The sequence below is a fragment of the Clarias gariepinus genome, chromosome 15 (assembly GCF_024256425.1).
Source record: "Clarias gariepinus isolate MV-2021 ecotype Netherlands chromosome 15, CGAR_prim_01v2, whole genome shotgun sequence".
Taxonomy (NCBI): Eukaryota; Metazoa; Chordata; class Actinopteri; order Siluriformes; family Clariidae; genus Clarias; species Clarias gariepinus.
Window position 1 is genome coordinate 26,440,025 of NC_071114.1, and position 19,074 is coordinate 26,459,098.

Below are 19,074 nucleotides of genomic sequence, written 5' to 3' on the forward strand. Positions count from 1 at the left end.
CAATCTAGTCGTGGCCAATTACTCCCCGTCACTAGGGGGCTCCCACACACATCAAGGCTACCACAACCACTCAGTCGGGAGGACGAAAGCCATCCCATGTTTCCCCCGAACCACGTGACGCGAGCCGACCGCATCTTTTCGAACTGCTCGCTCACGCACCGTTAGGGGCGGAGTAACACACTCGGAGGAAAGCGCTAGCCGCTCCTTCCGTGTGCGCGAGCTTACAGACGCCCCTGATTGGCTGTAGCGCCGTGACTAATGTGGGAGCACAAGTACCTCTCATCCCTCCCCCCTGAGAGAGCTCGGCCAATCAGCTCTCTCTCTGTGCCTCCGGCTGTGAGAGGAAAACAGCATCACCCAGGGTTCGAACCAGCGATCTCCGGATGATAGGGCGAGCGCTTTACCACTGCGCCACTCGGAGGCTTGTTTTTTTTTATTATTAAGTTTTGTTGTAGATTTTCTATAATTACTTTAAACTATTTACACATTGGCAAGCAGTACAGCGTCCTGTGTAGCGGGAGTGAATTATTTGCTAACCTTGTTTAGAATTCTAACAAAATTTGAAGAACAAATCGTGACAATTAGGAAATCGTGATACTTACAGAATGGCAATACAAATCGAATCAGCACCTAAGTATCGTGATAATCTCGTATCAGGCGGTCCCTAGTGATTCCCAAGTAACCAGGTTAATAATCTAAACAATCACATCAGGTCCTTTTACTATAAAATCCATTGGAAAAATGAAAATAGTCATGCGTGTGGGAGAAGAGGATAGATGGGATCCAGCTGCAGTGAGCAGAAACAGTGAACTAATCAGCCAGCATGGCTTTGGTATAATGTTCCAGCTTGGTTCAGTCCCAGGCCACTAGCTGCTGTGTAAAATACTCCCTTAGGTGTCTCACCTCACTCTACTCTGAATGACCCACACTTAATGCACTCCAGCTGTTAGAGCAACACTGACCGGAAAAACAACACAGCCATGGTGTCGCTTGCTGAAATCAGAGCTGTCTGGCAAAGTCACTGATACTGTATACGAGGCTAACTCAGACCATGTCGAAAACAAATCCAGTTGATGACCCACAGTAAGCTGAGCCCAATCACTGCATCTCAAGATGATGCTTTTACACCCAGCTATATGATAAAAAAACATGATAGCGACACGGAGCAGAATGCTGAAATTCATCACACATGACGTCAAGCGAAGTCACTTCAATCAATCTACATGCACTGAAACTCCATCTGTTACTCAGTCAGATGAATTACATCCTGCGTAGCATCCTATCTGAAACCCTGTAATCACGCCATCTCAAGACATGATTATTATACTTACAGCTGAGCTGAAAAAGGCACTTTACCACACAGTGGAAAGCAGAAAATCTGACTGATTACTAGGGAAGAGACTGATGTTTATAAAAAGTGGGAAAGACGACAAATCAGGCGGCGTGTCACTCACTCGAGGAAGCGTGTGATGTACTGGCGGCTGCACCGCGACCAGTTGGGTGGAGATGTTCCGTACAGGAGCTGAGGAGACATGACGAACGGCCTTTTCCCAATCGGCTCGCAGTTATTGCCGTTGCCGTCATGTTCGATCCCGAAGCTGAAGCACAGAGCCAAGGATGATGATATGACAGAGCAAGGAATAAAATAATCTTTCTGTGGTTTCTTTAACACTTTTTTATTAAATAGTCATCAAAAAAACGTCAAGGGTAAACATTCTAAATGGTTATTGGGTGTTGATTGATGATTTTGAATGGATAAAATGTACAAAGAAGCAAAGAATTAGTTCACATTTTATGTCAGTGAAAAATCAAGATTTCCCAGAAATAATCATAAAAAAAAAAAATTTGGCATAAAAGTATTTTAAGTTCCTAACAGCATTATTATATGAATTGTAAAACTAGTTTGATTACCTATACCGTTCATCTCCATACAGGAGTCGAGGGAATCCTGGAGCCTATGCCAGAAGACTTCAGGCACCAGACGGGGTACACTCTGGACAGGGTGAAAAACCACAACAGGGCACACCCGTACCGGCAATTTGGGAACAATAATTGGCCTAATCTGCCTGTCTTTGGAGACAGGACGAAACCCACCATGCAAACTACATGCACACAGACCCAAGGTGGGAATCGAACCCTTGACCCTAGAGGGTCTAATGATTAAGCTTGCAATGCACCATGCAGGAGGATACAATATGCGTTCTCCTCTTTAATGCGGCAGGGTTTTGAAAGAAAATAGTCCATGATGTTCACATATAAGCCTGATGTGTTTCTTGTAATGTTGCTTTTTATGTTTCTGCCAATTGAAGAAAAAAATGTCCAAGAGGGAACAAATAACTGTATGCAATGCACTATAAAGCCAAGTTGAAGGAGTAGAATTTTAGAAATTCCGACACTGTATTTACACTACTAGATTAATGTATAGGATGTTTGTTCTAACCATGGTTTAGATTTTCAGGATCACGTAATAAAATGTTTGTCTCATGGCATCATTATTGTAAAAGTCTCAATAACGCTTAAAGGTCCGTCGCGTTCGGAAAATTCCAAATATACAATCCCTGTTCATGTTTTTTAAACACACAGCTGTATTGTGTCTATACAGGGCAAAGTGAACGTACTGTAACTGACTGCCTGGCTGATCGGCTGCTAAAATAAAGCTCACAGTATGGTCAACAAATGCGCCACCCTTATGGAACATTCTCTCTCTTCTTCTCTTAGTTCTAGGTTTGGAATAAAAATTGGCATAATGCACTGCTTTAATATCAATGTGGGTTTGAAACTTACTTCTGAAAAGAGAAAAGATGCTGGATTCAAGGAAAATGCATGCAACCTCGGGTTAAAAGAGAAAAAGAAAACCACCTGCTCAAATCAAACATCCTACTTGATCTCCTTAATCCTGAGTTCAACAACAAAAGAAGCAAATATTTAATACTTCCAAATGACTGCATTTATACATAAGTACTCACCTTAGATCAATTTACAGTACTGAAAGACTTACAGGCTAATTTTTTTTCCTGTCTTAAGGAGAAATTTATGCATCACTAACAAAATATTTGAAAAGTTACATTGTTGCGTGTTTTTATAAGCAATAAATTATAATCCAGTATCCAATATGTTTAGATACAGAATACATTTTGATTAAGCGAATGAAAATACATGCTGGCACCATGCTGGAGTGAGTTTATTCACAAATTTAATGTAAATATTTTTTAAAAGGGCACGGATAGAGGAATTAGCTCTCTATATATTGTAAAAAGTGTTTAATCTACTTAACCTGGCTTAAGCTGACTTTACCGGTGAGACTAACCAAAGAAGAGAAGATAAAAAAAAAAAAGAGCTCACATAAAACACACATACACACAGTTTTGTAGTGGTGTACTCGTAAAATGTTTGACATAAAGGTCAGAAGGTCACCCTTTCTGTCTCAGTTGAAAAGTTGTGCATGGAAGATTTATTTTGTGCTCTGAAGCAGATTTACACTCTCAGACTGGCGTCTCTTAGGAAACAGGAAGAGATCTAACCAAACACTGGACTGATTTTAATGTGGTTTACTTTCGAAATACCTACGATGTGACTTAAAAGCCCGGATCCATAGGCATTTTTTTATTTATATGAAATTTGGTATTCTTCTTTTTATTTTAGATCCACACTGATTTGATTTAAGCACACAGATTCCTGGTCCTGGTCCATTTGGATATCGAGTTTATTACTATATCATGTCCGGTTCCTGAGATATGATGGCCAGTGCGAGTTTGTTGTAGAGGGGTGCCTTAAAACAATCCAACAAAATGCTATTGTTAGAACATTTAAATGAGGATCCTTTGATATAGTAAGAAAGAGTAAAACATCGGTCTCATTTTGACACCTGGATTTCCCAGCTGCCCTTAAAAATAACTTGACCACTAGAATGCATATCCTGCATACACATTTTCATATTTTTCCTTTAATTCTGTAAAGCTGCTTTGCGACAATGACCATTGTTAAAAGAGCTGTACTAATGAAAAAAAAAATGCATGTGGTTACTATGACAACCGGAGCAACTAGCGTGATTAGGGTTCAAACATGTTTAAACCATGTTTAGGATTAAAACTTTCTCAATTCTGTTGAAGAATCAGGAACCTAAAATATTTATCCACTGATTTTTGCAGAAATTGAAAATTTTATGAATTTCACCCAGTGTACTCTATTGGCGATAGCACAAATCTAACCTGTGCGGTTTTATATGATGGTCTTAAGTCAGAGGACAGGGTCAACTATGAGAAAGTTCAGTTATAGCAGATAAGAGTAACAACAAGAATTCAACAGGAGCAGCGTTATGGAATTAACCCCCAGCATTAAACGCTACCCTGTACAAATCACACATCAGGACATCATCTCCAAGTATAATTACAGCCATGCTAATGGTTTTTGATTGGACCAGATAAAGATGTGTGCACTGCTACTAAAACCCATGCTCCAGGTGAGGCTCGAACTCACAACCTCGGCATTGCTTCACTTGTACTGCCTTATAAGTACCGCGCGCTAACCGATTGCGCCACTGGAGCACTTGATAAGGGAGAGAACAACACTGTCATAAAGAGGTGATATGGCCTGAAATAAAGTTAAGTCATAGTTAATACAGTGAAACCTCGGATTGCGAGTAACACGGTTTATGAGCGTTCCGCAAGACGAGCAAAGATTTTTAATAAATTTTGACTTGGTTTACGAGTACCGAGTATCATGCATGCGCTTCATGTTTTGCGCCAAGTGTCACGTGATCACAACTGAGCCAACGGTTTTTCTCTCTCTTGCGCTGCGGAATTGTGGGTAATTGCCTCCCCTGCTTGGTCTTAGTGCGCATCTCTTACTGGTTTAATCAACATCCGTGCACACGAGTACTGCTTACTATAACACTGTGATCACGTGTGTGTGTAAAACATATTTTATTTTGTGTCTGTATGCGTGTGTGTACAGCGTGCTTTTGCCTGTATAAGGCAAAAGCAAGTCTCATTAGAGAGGTTAAAAATCTATTTTCTCTCTCTGTATCAGCCTGCTCTCTGTGTCTGTGTGTGCACGTGTCATTGGACACCGTGCCACACACACATACACACACACACAGGCCCCTCCTACTTTCGCTTTCACAGACACACACACTCTTTCTCTCTGCTCTACACAGAAACACTGTTCTGTCTCACTTCTTTTGCCGAGTTTGATTTATTTTTACTTAACAGTAGTGATTCCGTTAGTGTGTCGCTCAATTGAGTGTCATTAGAGAGATTTCTTGTTTATTTTTCCGATAAACCAGTGTATCCGTTGTGTGCGCGTGTGTGAAAAGAGTGGAGGAAGGGTAACTGTGTAAGATGAAAAGGGGGAGAGGAGGAGGGGCTCCTTACTTTAGCTTCACTCACACACACACACACACACACACACACACACACACACACACACACACACACACACACACATTTTAAGGGTAAAATGCAGGTTAATTTGTTTTAATTTTACTTTATATTTTGTATTAATTATTTTTATGTATTTATTTTTAGGGGCTGTGGAACGAATAATTAAAGTTTCTATTATTTCTTATGGGAAAATTTGATTCGGTTTATGAGTGTTTTGGAATACGAGCTGCCTCCGGAACTAATTATTTTTGTAATCCAAGGTTCCACTGTACTGTAAATTTGAGTACTTATCTATAACAGCATGTTTTAAAGTTACCATATTTGACTATTTCTTTAACAAGTTAGAACTTCCCAAAGTGTGTGTGTGTGTGTTAATGCTCCAGCTAAAATACCCCTTAGATAATAAATTTTGTTTTACCTCAATCTCCCTCTGATTGTCTCTTTTCCTAAACATACCATTTCTGTGTGTGTGTGTGTGTGTGTGTGTGTGTGTGTGTGTGTGTGTGTGTGTGTGTCCAAGCTGAGCAATAAGCCAGGGAATTCGATCTTCCCTGGATCGTAATATATGAGGTCACGTTAAGGAGAAAAACCTAACAGCCTCTTTTAGCATTGACCAGTTTTTTGTTTGTACATACTGTATAAAAAGAACTGGACAAACCCTCTGTCACCTCTAAGTTTTCTAAAGAGAGGTTTTAAAGCTCAACTGTGGGAGTTCAGGGTGTTACCACCTTGGCAAGAGCCTCCAGCTAAACGCTGGTTTTGGTTATTTTCATAAATGGTAAATGAGCAGAACACAAAGTGCCAGCTGTTGGTTGGAACAAGTCTACTTATCTCAGTTACAACAAGTTAGCTGTATCAGCTTTAAATGATCTAAAATGCAAAGATGGCTAACATTAATGTGTATGCTATTGTTACTTTGCATCAATTAAACTCTGTCATTCATACCCCATGTCAACTTCTACATTTCCTCTTCCAGTTAGCTGGACAGCAACAGTTAGCGGTTTGACACCTGCTATGCCACGGTCATAATTATGTATAACTTTATGGCTTAATATAATTTTAATTGAAGAGTTACATAAAATTCCCCATATAGTTGCCATGAAGAGTAAATCTAGCCATGAAGACCAAAGCAGTTATTTGTAGCAGACTATAATGACATAAACAGGCATAGCTCAGTGGTTAGGAAACACCACCAAACCCTCTTAACTGCTCAGATGTGTAGTTGGGTTCAAAAAATGTCAACTGCACTGTATAGGAGTGTCTCCCAAATGTCTTGTGTTTTTAAATAAGAAATAGATCTCTATGATCATTAAAGATACACAAGGTGTTACCCCAAAGACTTATCAATGAGATTACAAGAAAACAAATAACACATGAGCCCCTGAGCCACCTGCAGCAGACGAGATTCTGCTACAACTTCACACTCACGTCCCTTCAAGAGGCTTCACGTGCATGCAGATGTGCTGCCAGTCTGCTTTTACAACCTCATTAAGGTGCAGGGTGAGGTGGCACTGACTCCGACACAAACACTGACCTCGTTATCACATTCCTCATTATCATACAGATAGGAAATCTGCAATTCATTAATGTCCCTCGCTATCATTACCTTCTAGCCAGGCATGCTTATGAAGCTTAATCAGCGCACTCTTCCAAATACAACACCCAGCGTTCACAAATGAAAATAATTCAAAGCAAGATAATCACATTTTACAGACGTCACTGTAATCTCTTTAGGCCTGTTTCGTACAATCCATTGTATGCACGTTAAGCTAATGCTATTTCCTGGTAACAGCTAAACAAAAGCTAAACAGGGATATCTATTCAATATTATTTAAATAGCGATATTAACAATGGCCATTGTTGCTAACCAGCTTTACATAATTACAATAATACATATATAGATTAAAAAAAAAATATATATATATATATATATATATATATATATTTTATATATATATGTATTATTGTATAATATAAATTCTATTATATATATATATATATAATAAATTTATATTAACATTAAATTACAAATAGTTATTACTTTTAATTATTAAACTATAACAAAAGCAAAAAATGTATTTAAATTATTAATTAATTCACAATTATTTACAATTACCCACATTCAAAGGGCATGTAATGTTAAAATTGGTAATATGCATATATGCAAATCACAGTGCTGTGCAGTTTTAGTATGTAATTGTTTCTACAGTGGGCGGCACAGTGGCTTAGTGGTTAGAACTGTTGCCTTGGACCTCCAGCAAAGGTTAGGTTTGATTCCCACCTCAGGTCTGTGTGCATGGTGTTCCCTGTTGGGAGTGAGTGTGTTTATGTGCTCTGTGATCGACTGGCACCCTGTCCAGGGTGTACCGCACCTTTGGCCCCAAGTCTCCTGGAATAGGTTCCTGTATTGATGAAAACCAGGTATTTCTTTGTAATTTTTGGGACTCGGGACACAAAGTAGGGTACAACCTGGACAGGGTGCTAAACCAACATAGGGAACACAAGCACATGCACTACAGGGAATTTAAAAAACGCTGATTAGCCTAATCTGCATGGGAAGAAAGCAGCGTCAGTGGAAGAAACCCACCAAGCACGAGGAACACATGCAAACTCCACACACACAAACCTGAGGCAGGAATTGAACCATGGATGTATAAGGCCACAGTGCTAACCACTGCATCATGCTGCCTTAGTATAATTTCCTCTTCCGTTAAAAATATACCATAAGTCATCCTATCCCATGCATTAACAGGGTTTGCGGAGGACTCACTTATGTCCCAGCTCGTGTGCTACGGTGAAGGCTAGCGGCAGACCCGTGTCCTCGTTGATGCTGCAGCTGCGATGAGGTTGACACATTCCGGCTACGTGAGAGAGCCCCAGCGTCTCGCATGGCTTGTTGATGGAAGCACAAATGTCTTTCCTGTGCCAAAAAAAGGATTATTCCTAAATATATAAGAAGTAAAGAAACTTCTCCTAGAGCTTATCTAACCTGTTTCCATTCTGGAAATCTTAAAGTTAAGCATTTTCTTTACTGCTTTTATTCCTTTGCCGAGTAGGTGCAACAACTTGTGAGCAACAAAAGCTCAGAACATTGCTGAGGAGCAAAAAATACTGGAATATACAAGAAACAAAAGTATCATAAAATACCTGATGATACAAAAGAGACTACTTTTTAATAAACAGAAAAAGTAGGTCTGCTGACCTCTGCAAAACAAAAGTTTTTTTTCTGCACTTAATTATAGAAGGGTAGCTGCCATATGAGGTGTTCAAGTCAAACATGGAACTTTTGATTGCGCAGAATAACAACACAGTTATAGGAGTAAAAAACTCCCTTTATTTCTCTATATAATCCCCCACTACACTACTGCACTTATCCCAGAATTTTACTAGAGCTTGGATACCATTAAGGTAGAACGTTTTCTCAGTACGATGCAATGATCGGATGTCAAATCTGAAAGGATGACCTCCCAGGGACTCCTTTAATGCCCCAAACATGTGGAAATGGTTTGAGCGAGGTCAGGACTGTACGGGGGATGTGGCAATAACTCCAAGCCGAGTTCCTGCAACGTGCGAATGGGGTTGTGTGTACATTTCCCAGAGACAGATGCTTCTCTTCCACAACTTGAGCTCTGAGCCACCTTGGCCTTCTTTAAAATTTTTGCAATCATTCGAATGTGTTGCTACTGCTAAGAGACTCATCAGTGTACTGCGCTTAAAGTCTTCTGTAAATGTAAACAGGTTTCACGCCTTCATTCACAAGCAATTTCACCAAAACTCACGGTTCGACTTGAATGCCCCTCATATAACTCTCAAGCTATAAGTAATAAAAAATGTTAGTCATCTTTTACACGGGATGTGAGGACAGGGCAGAGCAGCCAAAACACCGGTCAGTTGCTTGCTGACTTGTTGTTAAAGGCATTAATGTGATGAATGACTTTTACATATTACAAGAGGATCATTTTATACAGAATTTTTACATGTAAATTTTCAACAGTTTATCACATGTTCATCACATGATAGCCACTAGACAGAAGTGAGACGGGGGAGGCAGAGAGACTTTCAATCAGTCCTGATATATATTTATATATGTCTCTAGGTTACTCCCATGTCCAGGTATGGGCCTCATTTGCAAAATATTTAAAGCTTATCACAATTATTTATATATTTATTGTATTGTTTGTCTCGCCTATATTTAAATAAATCTGCTTTACATTAAGAGACCTAACATTATCTACAGCATTAGTAATGCAAACCATAAAGTTCCCTGAACTTCAACACCTTCACCAAAGTTGAAATGCATCAATTAATATTTCCTTAAATGTCCTTAAATGAATTAGACAGACACTAACTGCTTATTTAATCCATGTTATGTAATTCATATAAATAGGTGAAAGTATATATTTATACTATGTTATGTAAATAAATGCTGATAGCTCTCTGAAGTCTCGTCTTCAAATGTAAATATTGACATTTTGCCATTTAACGTTTGTAAACACGTTCATTATGATTATTGTAGTCTTGTGAATTACAGTTCTTTCTCAGTGTTACTAATGATGTATTAATGTTGCTGTTAATAGATTATTCATGGTAAATAATGTCTATAATTACTACAAAGCAACGCTGTTGTATTTAGATAAGCACCTTGTAAGTAGGACAGCCACGTCATGATGGACTGGATGTTCATCTCCCTTTATATTCAAGTGCTTTTGCCATTTGCAGAAGCTATTCAAGCTGTTATCTGCATGGTGAGTGATTTTCAAGTCTTCCTGATTGCAACATAACAAGAAACACACACACACACACACACACACACACACACATAAAAAATAGCAATCAATCTAGTAAAGTCATTAATGAACTGCAAATGACTGAGACAAATCTGTGGATCCAAGTATATAAATGAAAACTAAAGTACTGGGACTTTTTTTTTTTTTATTAAGTTCACATTTCTTCCCCAAACACAAAGGTGCTCTAATCATAAACAAAAAAGCTAAACCACAATATGAAATACATTTAATGTCAACACAGAACCACTATTTTGCAATTTTAAATATACCTGGTTCTGTTAATCCAGAAATTATTATTACTAGTTAACTGTTTAATTGACTCTGCATTTACTGGCTGGCTCACCTCATTTTGTTCTTGCAACATGAGACAAAACCACAACACTGATGTCACCAACATATAGAAAATGAGCCACTATTTAGTAGCATTGAATTTAACCACTAACGTAAATCCACTACTGCCTAGCATTAGGTTTATTTGCTGGTTGCCTCACCTCATCTTGTTCTAGCAGAATGAGACGCACGACTGCAATGTTGATGGTATTTCCAATGCTTGGGTCCCGAAACAGTCCTGCAACCTGCAAACAGCAGAATAAATCACAAAAATGCATCCAGTATAAATGCAGAAACAAATGGCACATGGAGTACAGTGGAACCTTGGATTACGAGCATAATTCGTTCCAGAAGTGGGCTCGTATTCCAAAACAATCGTAAACCAAATTTAATTTTCCCATAAGAAATAATGGAAACTTAAATTATTCGTTCTACAGCCCCAAAAAAATAAATACATAAAAATAATTAATACAAAATATTAAGTAAAAATAAAACAAATTAATCTGCATGTTACCTTTTAAAAAAGTAAAAAATAAATCCTGGCAGATAAGCGTTTCCCTTTGTGCACGCAGGCGCTGTGTATGTGTGTGCGTGTGTGTGAGGCTAGAGTAAGTAGAGACTCTTGCTTTAAGCCTTTCCTGTCTCCCCCTCCTCATCTTACACATTAAAACTTTCTTTAAACACACTCACACACACATTAATGGAAAGACTGTTGTTCTGATCTAAATTATTTAAGCTTCTCCGCTTTGCTCGTGACAGCGTAACAGCTCGTTAATCCATGCTAGTGTAATGATGAAATGGACAAACTCGTCGATGCCCGTTCTTTTATTTTCTGCATTGTCAGGTTATAGTACAAACTTTCGGGTGGATCCTGCACTTAAATTCAACTAAAAAAACTACTGAAGAACAAAACTCAGGCTCAATATCCTGACTTAAATCTCACATTCGCGTTCACACACACCGGACTGCATTACCCACAATGCATCTCCCGCACTGGACTACACTTCCGTATACAGAGGTCATAAATCAACGTCTCTCTCTCGCTACACTGTTTTATCTAAAAAAAAGCAATAAACAACGCTAATGACACTTGTGTGAGCGCAAACTAACAGAATCACTGCTGTAAAGTAAAACAAACAAACAAATGACCCAGCACCTTCATTTCTGTGCGCGCGCGTGTGTTTGTGAATGAGGGTTTCACACACACACACACACACACACACACACACACACACACACACACAGCCAGCACAGTGTCATTTGTGCTAGCGCGCACACACACACATACAAACACACCACGATGGGGAAGAAAATAGATTTTTAACCTCTGAATTGAGAATTTCTTCTGCCTTACTCGCGCACACACATGTGTGTTATAAGACAGCAGACGCGCTGTACACACGCGCTTCCGAACACATAATAAAATATGTTTCACACACACACGTAGTCACAGTGTTATAGTAAACAGTAGACGCGTGCACAGATGTTGATTATACCAGTAAGAGACGAGCACTAAAACCCAGCAGGGGAGACGATTCCGCAGCGCAAGAGAGAGAAAAACCGTTGGCTCACGTGACGCTCAGCGTCAAAACAAGAAGCGCATGCATGAAACATGATACTCGGTGCTCGTAAACCAAGAAAATGCTCGTTTTTCAAGTTAAAAAAAAAATAAAAAATCTACTACTTTATTAATCCCAATGGGAAATTGTATCGTAACAGTAGCCAGTTCACATATTATAAAATAATTAAGCAACAAGCAAGACTTGCAATGAGGAAAAAGAAAAAATTTTTTTTTAAATAACTGTTTACAATTTAAGGTGCATTAATGAGGCGAAAATGGTTTTAAATTTTAGGTACATTAAAGAGGTAGAAATGCTGTCAAATAATAATATAAATAATCTAAGTATAAATTACACTGCTTCTACTGTAAATACATGTGCATGATGATTGTGTACATCACTCATGTATACAGGTGGAAACAAAACTGTACATAGGGTGCACCAGGAATGAAGGAAATGACCCAGCAAGTATACACCAGCAAGGCCAGGGGTAGCTTAGTGGGTAAGGCATTGGACTATGGTTCGAAAGATCCCAAGTTCGAACCCCACAACCACCAACTACCAAGTTGCCACTGTTGAACCCTCAACTGCTCAGATGTATAATGAGATAAAAATGTAAGTTGCTCTGGATAAGAGCATCTGCCAAATGGCTAAATGTAAGTACATTGTACATGTATGTTCCTGCTCTGCACACTGACCAAAGTTTGTCACTCAGAATACGAGCCCAACGTAAGTAATCTGAGATTAAACTCGTAGTTCCGATTAAACTTACAGTCAGCTTTGTAGAAAGTAAAGAGTTAACTTTCTCTATGATTTAGCTCCATATGAAGCTTCAAGTCTCAACTGAAATTTGGAATGCATTTTTGTACAGAATGACAGTTGTGGATTTTAGCTTTAACTACTTTTATTGTATCCGTGTTCCTGGTGACAAACATCATGTTTTTTCATGCTCATGTGTTGTGCCTTTGAAAACAGAAATCCATGCTTTTTTCAAGTAACTAAAGCAAGAACGCAATAAAAGTACTGGGAAATAAAGAGTAAAATAAACACATTTGTGTATTCTGGTATATTGACTTTTGAATAGACTTTTTTTCTTTCAAACTCTATTCTGCTGTTCTGGCATTCTACAGTATACTCTATTCTGGTTTGGAGCAAAATAGAAGCTAGAATAAAATCCTATCATAATACCAGAAGATCTCTTTTGACACTCTTTTACACATACACATTATATACCCAATCCAAAGGAAAATAATGATGTGCGCAGAGAAGATCTAAGAAGACCTATGGTAATGTACTTGTATGCCACTCAATTTTGATTTAAGACAGACTTGAAAACCTTTAAACCCAATAATATCAGAAGAAAAAAGTGACTAATAATGAACTAATAACCGCGGCTCTTCAGAGCATCTGTGATAAAGAATGGGTGCTGATCTCTGGAGACTATGAATAGCTGCTTTCACAATTAAAGCTTGATTGGCATTGTGCTGGTAAACACTGAAGGAAATCATGGATGGCTATTTAAACTAATTACCACGAAGGTACTTAACGCCATACTCATGAGGGCATCTGTTAATGAAGCAAACACCACAGGCTCATTAAATGTGCAAACAGGCTGAAAGACACTGAAAGACTTAAAAATCAATGAAGGCTAAAGAGGCATGTGTCTGCTGCTGCTTGATAACAGGGCGACTCTAGCAAGAGAGTGACTCCGAATTCCCCCTAACCCACAGTTTGAATAGACGTGGATGAAATGATGCTGCGAGCAAACAACCGGCATAAATTATAATAATTTCCTATTGCTTCTGCAGCCTGTAAATTATTTTCTCAAGTTTTTTTTTCAACAGAAAACGACAAACATGGAAATATGGAAACAGACACTTACTTTTAATAAATAAATAAATAAATAAATAAATAAATAATCATAAATGCTCCACCGTGTCTGTCGAATTCCCAGCTATTTCCTATGATTGTGCAAAAATTTTGTTGTTGCCTGTTTAATGTCATTCTTTTACTCAAAGATATAAAGCTTTCATTCATTCTTGCTGATCCCTAAAGACATTCCAAACTACAAAACATGGCGGGTTTTGCATGCAAAATATGAAAGAAAAACTCATAGCATAGAAAAATAAGATTTGAAAAACAACATAAAAAATTGAGAAAAAAAAAGTCAGTCCAGCTTTGTTCTTTGTTCACTCCTCTACCAGTTTAACTTTCCTCCCTGGAGAATACTCCCTTTTCCTCTTGGTTAAAAAGGAGGAAAGCCATTTGTCAAATCCTCCTTTCTCACTTTAAGACCCTTGACAGTACATAATGCCCATCAGTCAGACACGCTCAAAGGAACTGGGTACAAAGGAAGATCGTTTCCAAAAGCAGTTTCACAATAATTTGCGGAAATCGAATGTTTCCTCTGCCACAACAGGCTCGTCCAACCCAACCAAGTGTCTGCAATGGAAAGCGCTTCGTTTCGTGAGGTCGTTTCCTTTAACACGGTTTTCGGTAGCAGCCAAGCGAAGGAACTCCTTAGTGTATTTTGGAAAATGTGTCTAAGGGCCTGCAGCTGTATTAAAGTGAGGTCATCTGCCTTGGATCCAGTTCAACAGAAGGAATGATGTCTCTGAGCGGCTCATAGCCTTTTGATAGACTGGTTTCTGGGGTTAGTTAGTGAGACAAAGCAAATCGACATGGTAGAAGAAAGCCAACAAACCGCATAGAGTATTGTTCTGTTTATAAAAATAAAACACGGTCTGGAAGCTGAGCTCCAAGTAAATAAGTGTGCGAGACAGGCATATGAATTTAATCCGTTCCAGAGGAGAGTTCTTGAAAGGTAATTTCGTATAAGGAAACGCTTTCTCCCTTAATAAATAATGTAAATGCAGATAATCCGTTCCAATCAGCCAAGAATATTACCAATATTATTCATTTGCAACACTCTAATCGTATTTTTGCATATAAAATTGATTAAAACATTTGGAAAAGACAAAAAATATGTAATGAAGAAACTTCGTATACCAAGGTACCACTGTGTATTATTGTGTTAGAATTTGCAGTTTGCCTTTCATATTATTTGTTGTCTTGAACATGACAGAAAAAATTACATGACATGACATATCGGTGACTATATTAAAATTTTGCATGATCCTATTGGTGAATTTTATACAAGCATTGTGGCAAAACTAACATAAACATTTCAATCAAAAACATGGCCAGAACTTTTATATCTGCTGTCTTTAGTTAACCAGCTGCTGTTTAGCTCATCATTGTACAAGTGCTAATTGTAAGGACCGCTGATCCTATGACCACCAATTTCTTTTACGAGGCTGCCTTAATCCAAGTTTGGGCCATCATAATTTTGTCCCAGGGGTGTGTAAACTTTTTCAGTAGACTATGACTGTGAAATAAAAAAAAAAGGAGATGGAGTCTGAATTCCAACTCAAAATTGTAACACGGCCGTCCGCACGAAGGGCGAATCTGCGGACAACTACGCGGATTTATAGGCAAGAAGAGCAGAGAGTGGTTGCTAGGCAACCCCGCCATGTTGCCAATCAGAGCAAATAGGAAAAGTTAAAAAAAAAGAGAAGAAAAAAAATTTGCAGAAATGTGAAAAGATAAAGAAAAGAAAAAAATGAAAAGAGGCCTAAAAGATAAACAAAATATCTCTTTAGAGATAAATGTTTTGAAAAAATAAAATAAATAAATAAACATTTTTTCCTTCCACAAAAGGGCAGCATATACTGTATATATTTATAGCACCTGCTTGCCCTAACCGATTAATACCCACCAAGCTACACAATCACACCACGTCTCAACGTTGGGGCTCTCACACTCAACAACATATTCGATGGCGCCATTTTGGAACGCCCCCCTCCTAACAAAAACAATGAACAGAGTAAAGATATACTCACAACGTTCATGACAGCTAGTACGTAGGTCTCCACTCCGTTCTTGCCATGGTACTCCACCATTTTTGGGTCGGCCACCACAAGAGTCTCCACCCATTTCTCCCTGCTGATGGAGCGTCGTCTCCTCCGGTGATGTCGTCTCTCCCAGCGTTCTCGCTGTCTCTCTTCCCGTTGTGCTCTTTCCTGAACATCTGGCCCAAAGCATAAACATCTCACTCAGCATCTCTCAAAAAAACTATTATTATAATGTTATCTTGATGGAGTAAATGACGCAGATGGACTGGTGTGACTTTACAAAATCTCCACCATCTGGTCATAACTGCTAAAAAACAAAAAACAACACAGTAGCTAAAGTAGCTCTGGTCTTTCACCTTTGACTCCGCAGGTCCCGTTGGATGTTTTTCCTTCGAATAACGGCTGCACCAGCTGACTGTTGTGCTCAGAAGTATGTCGCTTGTAAATGACATGAGCCTGTGGCTCTTCTGATCCGTGTGTCTGTTCCAGCGGCCTGATGAAAAATTCTTCCTCTGAGAGTTTAAACAGTCCTGTCTGCAGAAAACGCCAAGGTTAGCGCAAGATGACACTAATTACAAGCCTCACCAGTTCAAGGCATATCCTCCCTACTTGGACTTTCCCTCACGCTATATAAAGGACTCGAGGGGGAAAAAAACAAGGTTGCGGTCGTGTTCTTTCTATTTTTAGCTTCTTCACAAAGTACTTCGGCCACATGGCGAATTCAAGAACTACACAGTCTTTTATTGGTTTCATAACTCCGTTTACCAAAACCATTATACAAAAGGTATAGTATAACAAATATTAGTTTTACCAAGCATTTAATATATGACACTTATATATGACACTTACATGGCAAGTTCACATGAAACACAATGAACAAAATGCAAAATTAAGAATCAAATCAGTACCTGATTATACCCATGACACGCATATTCTAAAAGTCTAATTGTTTCTAATAAATAAATAGTAAAGGTGACTTACAGTATATTGTCCATATTTGGGATCATTTTAGAACCTGGTTCTTGATGTGTCCATTTACGTTAATAAAGGCTAGTTTAAAAAACTTTCTTCTATATATATTAAGTGATTTATGTATGAGGCATGCCTGTTTTAGGTACGTAATCCATATAATCCATTTATAATTACATTTCATGTTAGGGAATGCCCAAGAAACAACTCTTACATTACAGCAGCTGTAAACAGTTATTTCCTCAATTTTTTCTGTTTTTCTCTCTTGTTTCTCTTTTTCAAATAAACTTTGTCTTTAGTTATGACTTAACCTTTGGCAGTGACCCTTTCATGATATCTACTAAGGATGGAAAGATTAACCAATTCATATCGATGCATGCACATGAGCGTGAGCACGATGCAACTACAGCGATAGAGAAGCTGTAAATGAATGCAATTTCAAAAATAAATCGAGATTGCATTGGTTATATAAAGAATCTGATTGATTTGATTATTGTAAGTTTTCTGCAGTTATTTAGAAATATGACAGTCCCAGTAATTTATGGTATATGCCCAGCCTACACCATGTTTCTTGTGCTCAGTAGTGTTCATCCGTTATGCATGCTAATTTAGGAGGAAAAAATATCAAAATTATTGGGTCACATTTCTAAATTAATATATGCAACATATAATGATCATTATAATTGATGCAAACATATAATACCCAATGAAACAGGTGAACTTGCATCATGCATGCACGTGTTTGTGCAATGACACAAATTGGCTAATCTTCCCATCCCTACATTTTATATATGTTAACCAATCAACATAGAGAACAAAACAGCACTATGGATTAAGTGTTTTAAGAAAGGAGGTGCCCAGGTCTTAAGCAAGTGAGAAGTAATATTTATAAAGTGAATTCATCATCACTGTAAAAGATGTTCCCTTATTAAACGGCTCGCTATCATATCTGATCCAGCTAGCATACCAAGCCATCGCAGGTGCTCACAGCTGCTTGACCTTTGGCAGCTGAGTCACTCCAAACCTCTCCAAGGAAGTAGCAAAGGGAATTGCCGAGAGAATGTAACCTGGAGCCACGGAGACCACCGTATCGCCATTCTGTGAGAAAGCCAGGAGCTAGCAGATGTGGGTTTAAAGTGAGGTTGAATAACAAGTCCTCGCCATTGTATTGTAAATAGTAGAAAACATGAGGCAGGCCGCTGTCTGTGCCGTCCACAGTCTGCCTCCGGCGGACTCGGCTCACACGGTAGGACACGAGGTTCGAGATAAAAACTCCATCTGGATCCACTCTCTGCGGGTGAACGATCTCATACTGGAGAAGCCCTTCGCGAGAGCCACCTGCAGAAGACAAGCAGATGGTTTTGATTTGTTGTAACATTGTTGCAGAGTTCAACTTATTGAACCTAATTAATAAGTCCTGCATGCATACACTATTTTCAGCAATAAACAATAGACCACAGTGCTGTCTTCCCGCAGACAAAATATTTCTGCCTGAGACAATGATAACTAAAAAAAACTAAGCATATGGGGCTTTAAGACACGATGTTCATTCATGTGTATTTTTTTTTTAGAGGCTTAGTCAGAAACTTCCATTGTCTCTAAAACTCTTTTAACTGAGAGCATTGTTCCAATTTTGACCCAGATGTCATGAGCCAGCTGAGAGCAACAGAGGACAAGGAGGTTTCATGTCTAAAACTGGACAGAGTGCAGCGGTCTATGCCATCTAATAGGAAACAGCATGCAGAACCTGAGGCTATTCATACAACTTCATTACAAGTTTAGGTGAAAGGTGTTTCACAAAAAAAAAAGACGGAAAATGGGGATTATTAATTCATGATAACAAGACGATAAAAGTGATGACATCGTTTAATTGGGTTAAGACTTCCATAGCAAAAATGTTAACATTTTTACATCTACTTTTTTGAATTTGAAATAAAGATCATTGAGGCCTAACATTTTTTCTGCATAACTTTTGGATCCTCACTTTTTTTTTTTTTAATACACATTTCCTCCTGATGCATTTGTCTGTTATTATTCTGGAATTTTTATTATTTATACATTATCTGGTGCATTGCCATAAATAAATAAATAAATAAATAAATAATCCTTTATAGCTGCATTACAGAGGAATCAA

The 19,074-nt window shown here is 38.4% G+C and overlaps 1 protein-coding gene and 1 non-coding gene across 2 annotated transcripts in view; both read right to left on the reverse strand.

Moving 5' to 3' along the window:
- The window catches only part of LOC128542984 (A disintegrin and metalloproteinase with thrombospondin motifs 7), a 65,394-nt gene that overhangs the window by 45,655 nt on the left and 665 nt on the right, over positions 1-19,074 (reverse strand). The window contains exons 2-8 of the mRNA XM_053513235.1: positions 17,908-18,278; positions 16,328-16,505; positions 15,960-16,147; positions 10,660-10,743; positions 10,023-10,147; positions 8,152-8,301; positions 1,455-1,598 (exon numbers count right to left, since the gene is read on the reverse strand). Of these exons, the coding sequence (XP_053369210.1) occupies positions 1,455-1,598; positions 8,152-8,301; positions 10,023-10,147; positions 10,660-10,743; positions 15,960-16,147; positions 16,328-16,505; positions 17,908-18,278 (1,240 nt within the window). The remainder of the gene's footprint in view (positions 1-1,454; positions 1,599-8,151; positions 8,302-10,022; positions 10,148-10,659; positions 10,744-15,959; positions 16,148-16,327; positions 16,506-17,907; positions 18,279-19,074) is intronic.
- trnai-uau (transfer RNA isoleucine (anticodon UAU)) lies at positions 4,452-4,544 on the reverse strand. Its single transcript is given in 2 exon segments — positions 4,452-4,487; positions 4,507-4,544. It is a non-coding gene; the product is annotated as a tRNA-Ile (tRNA).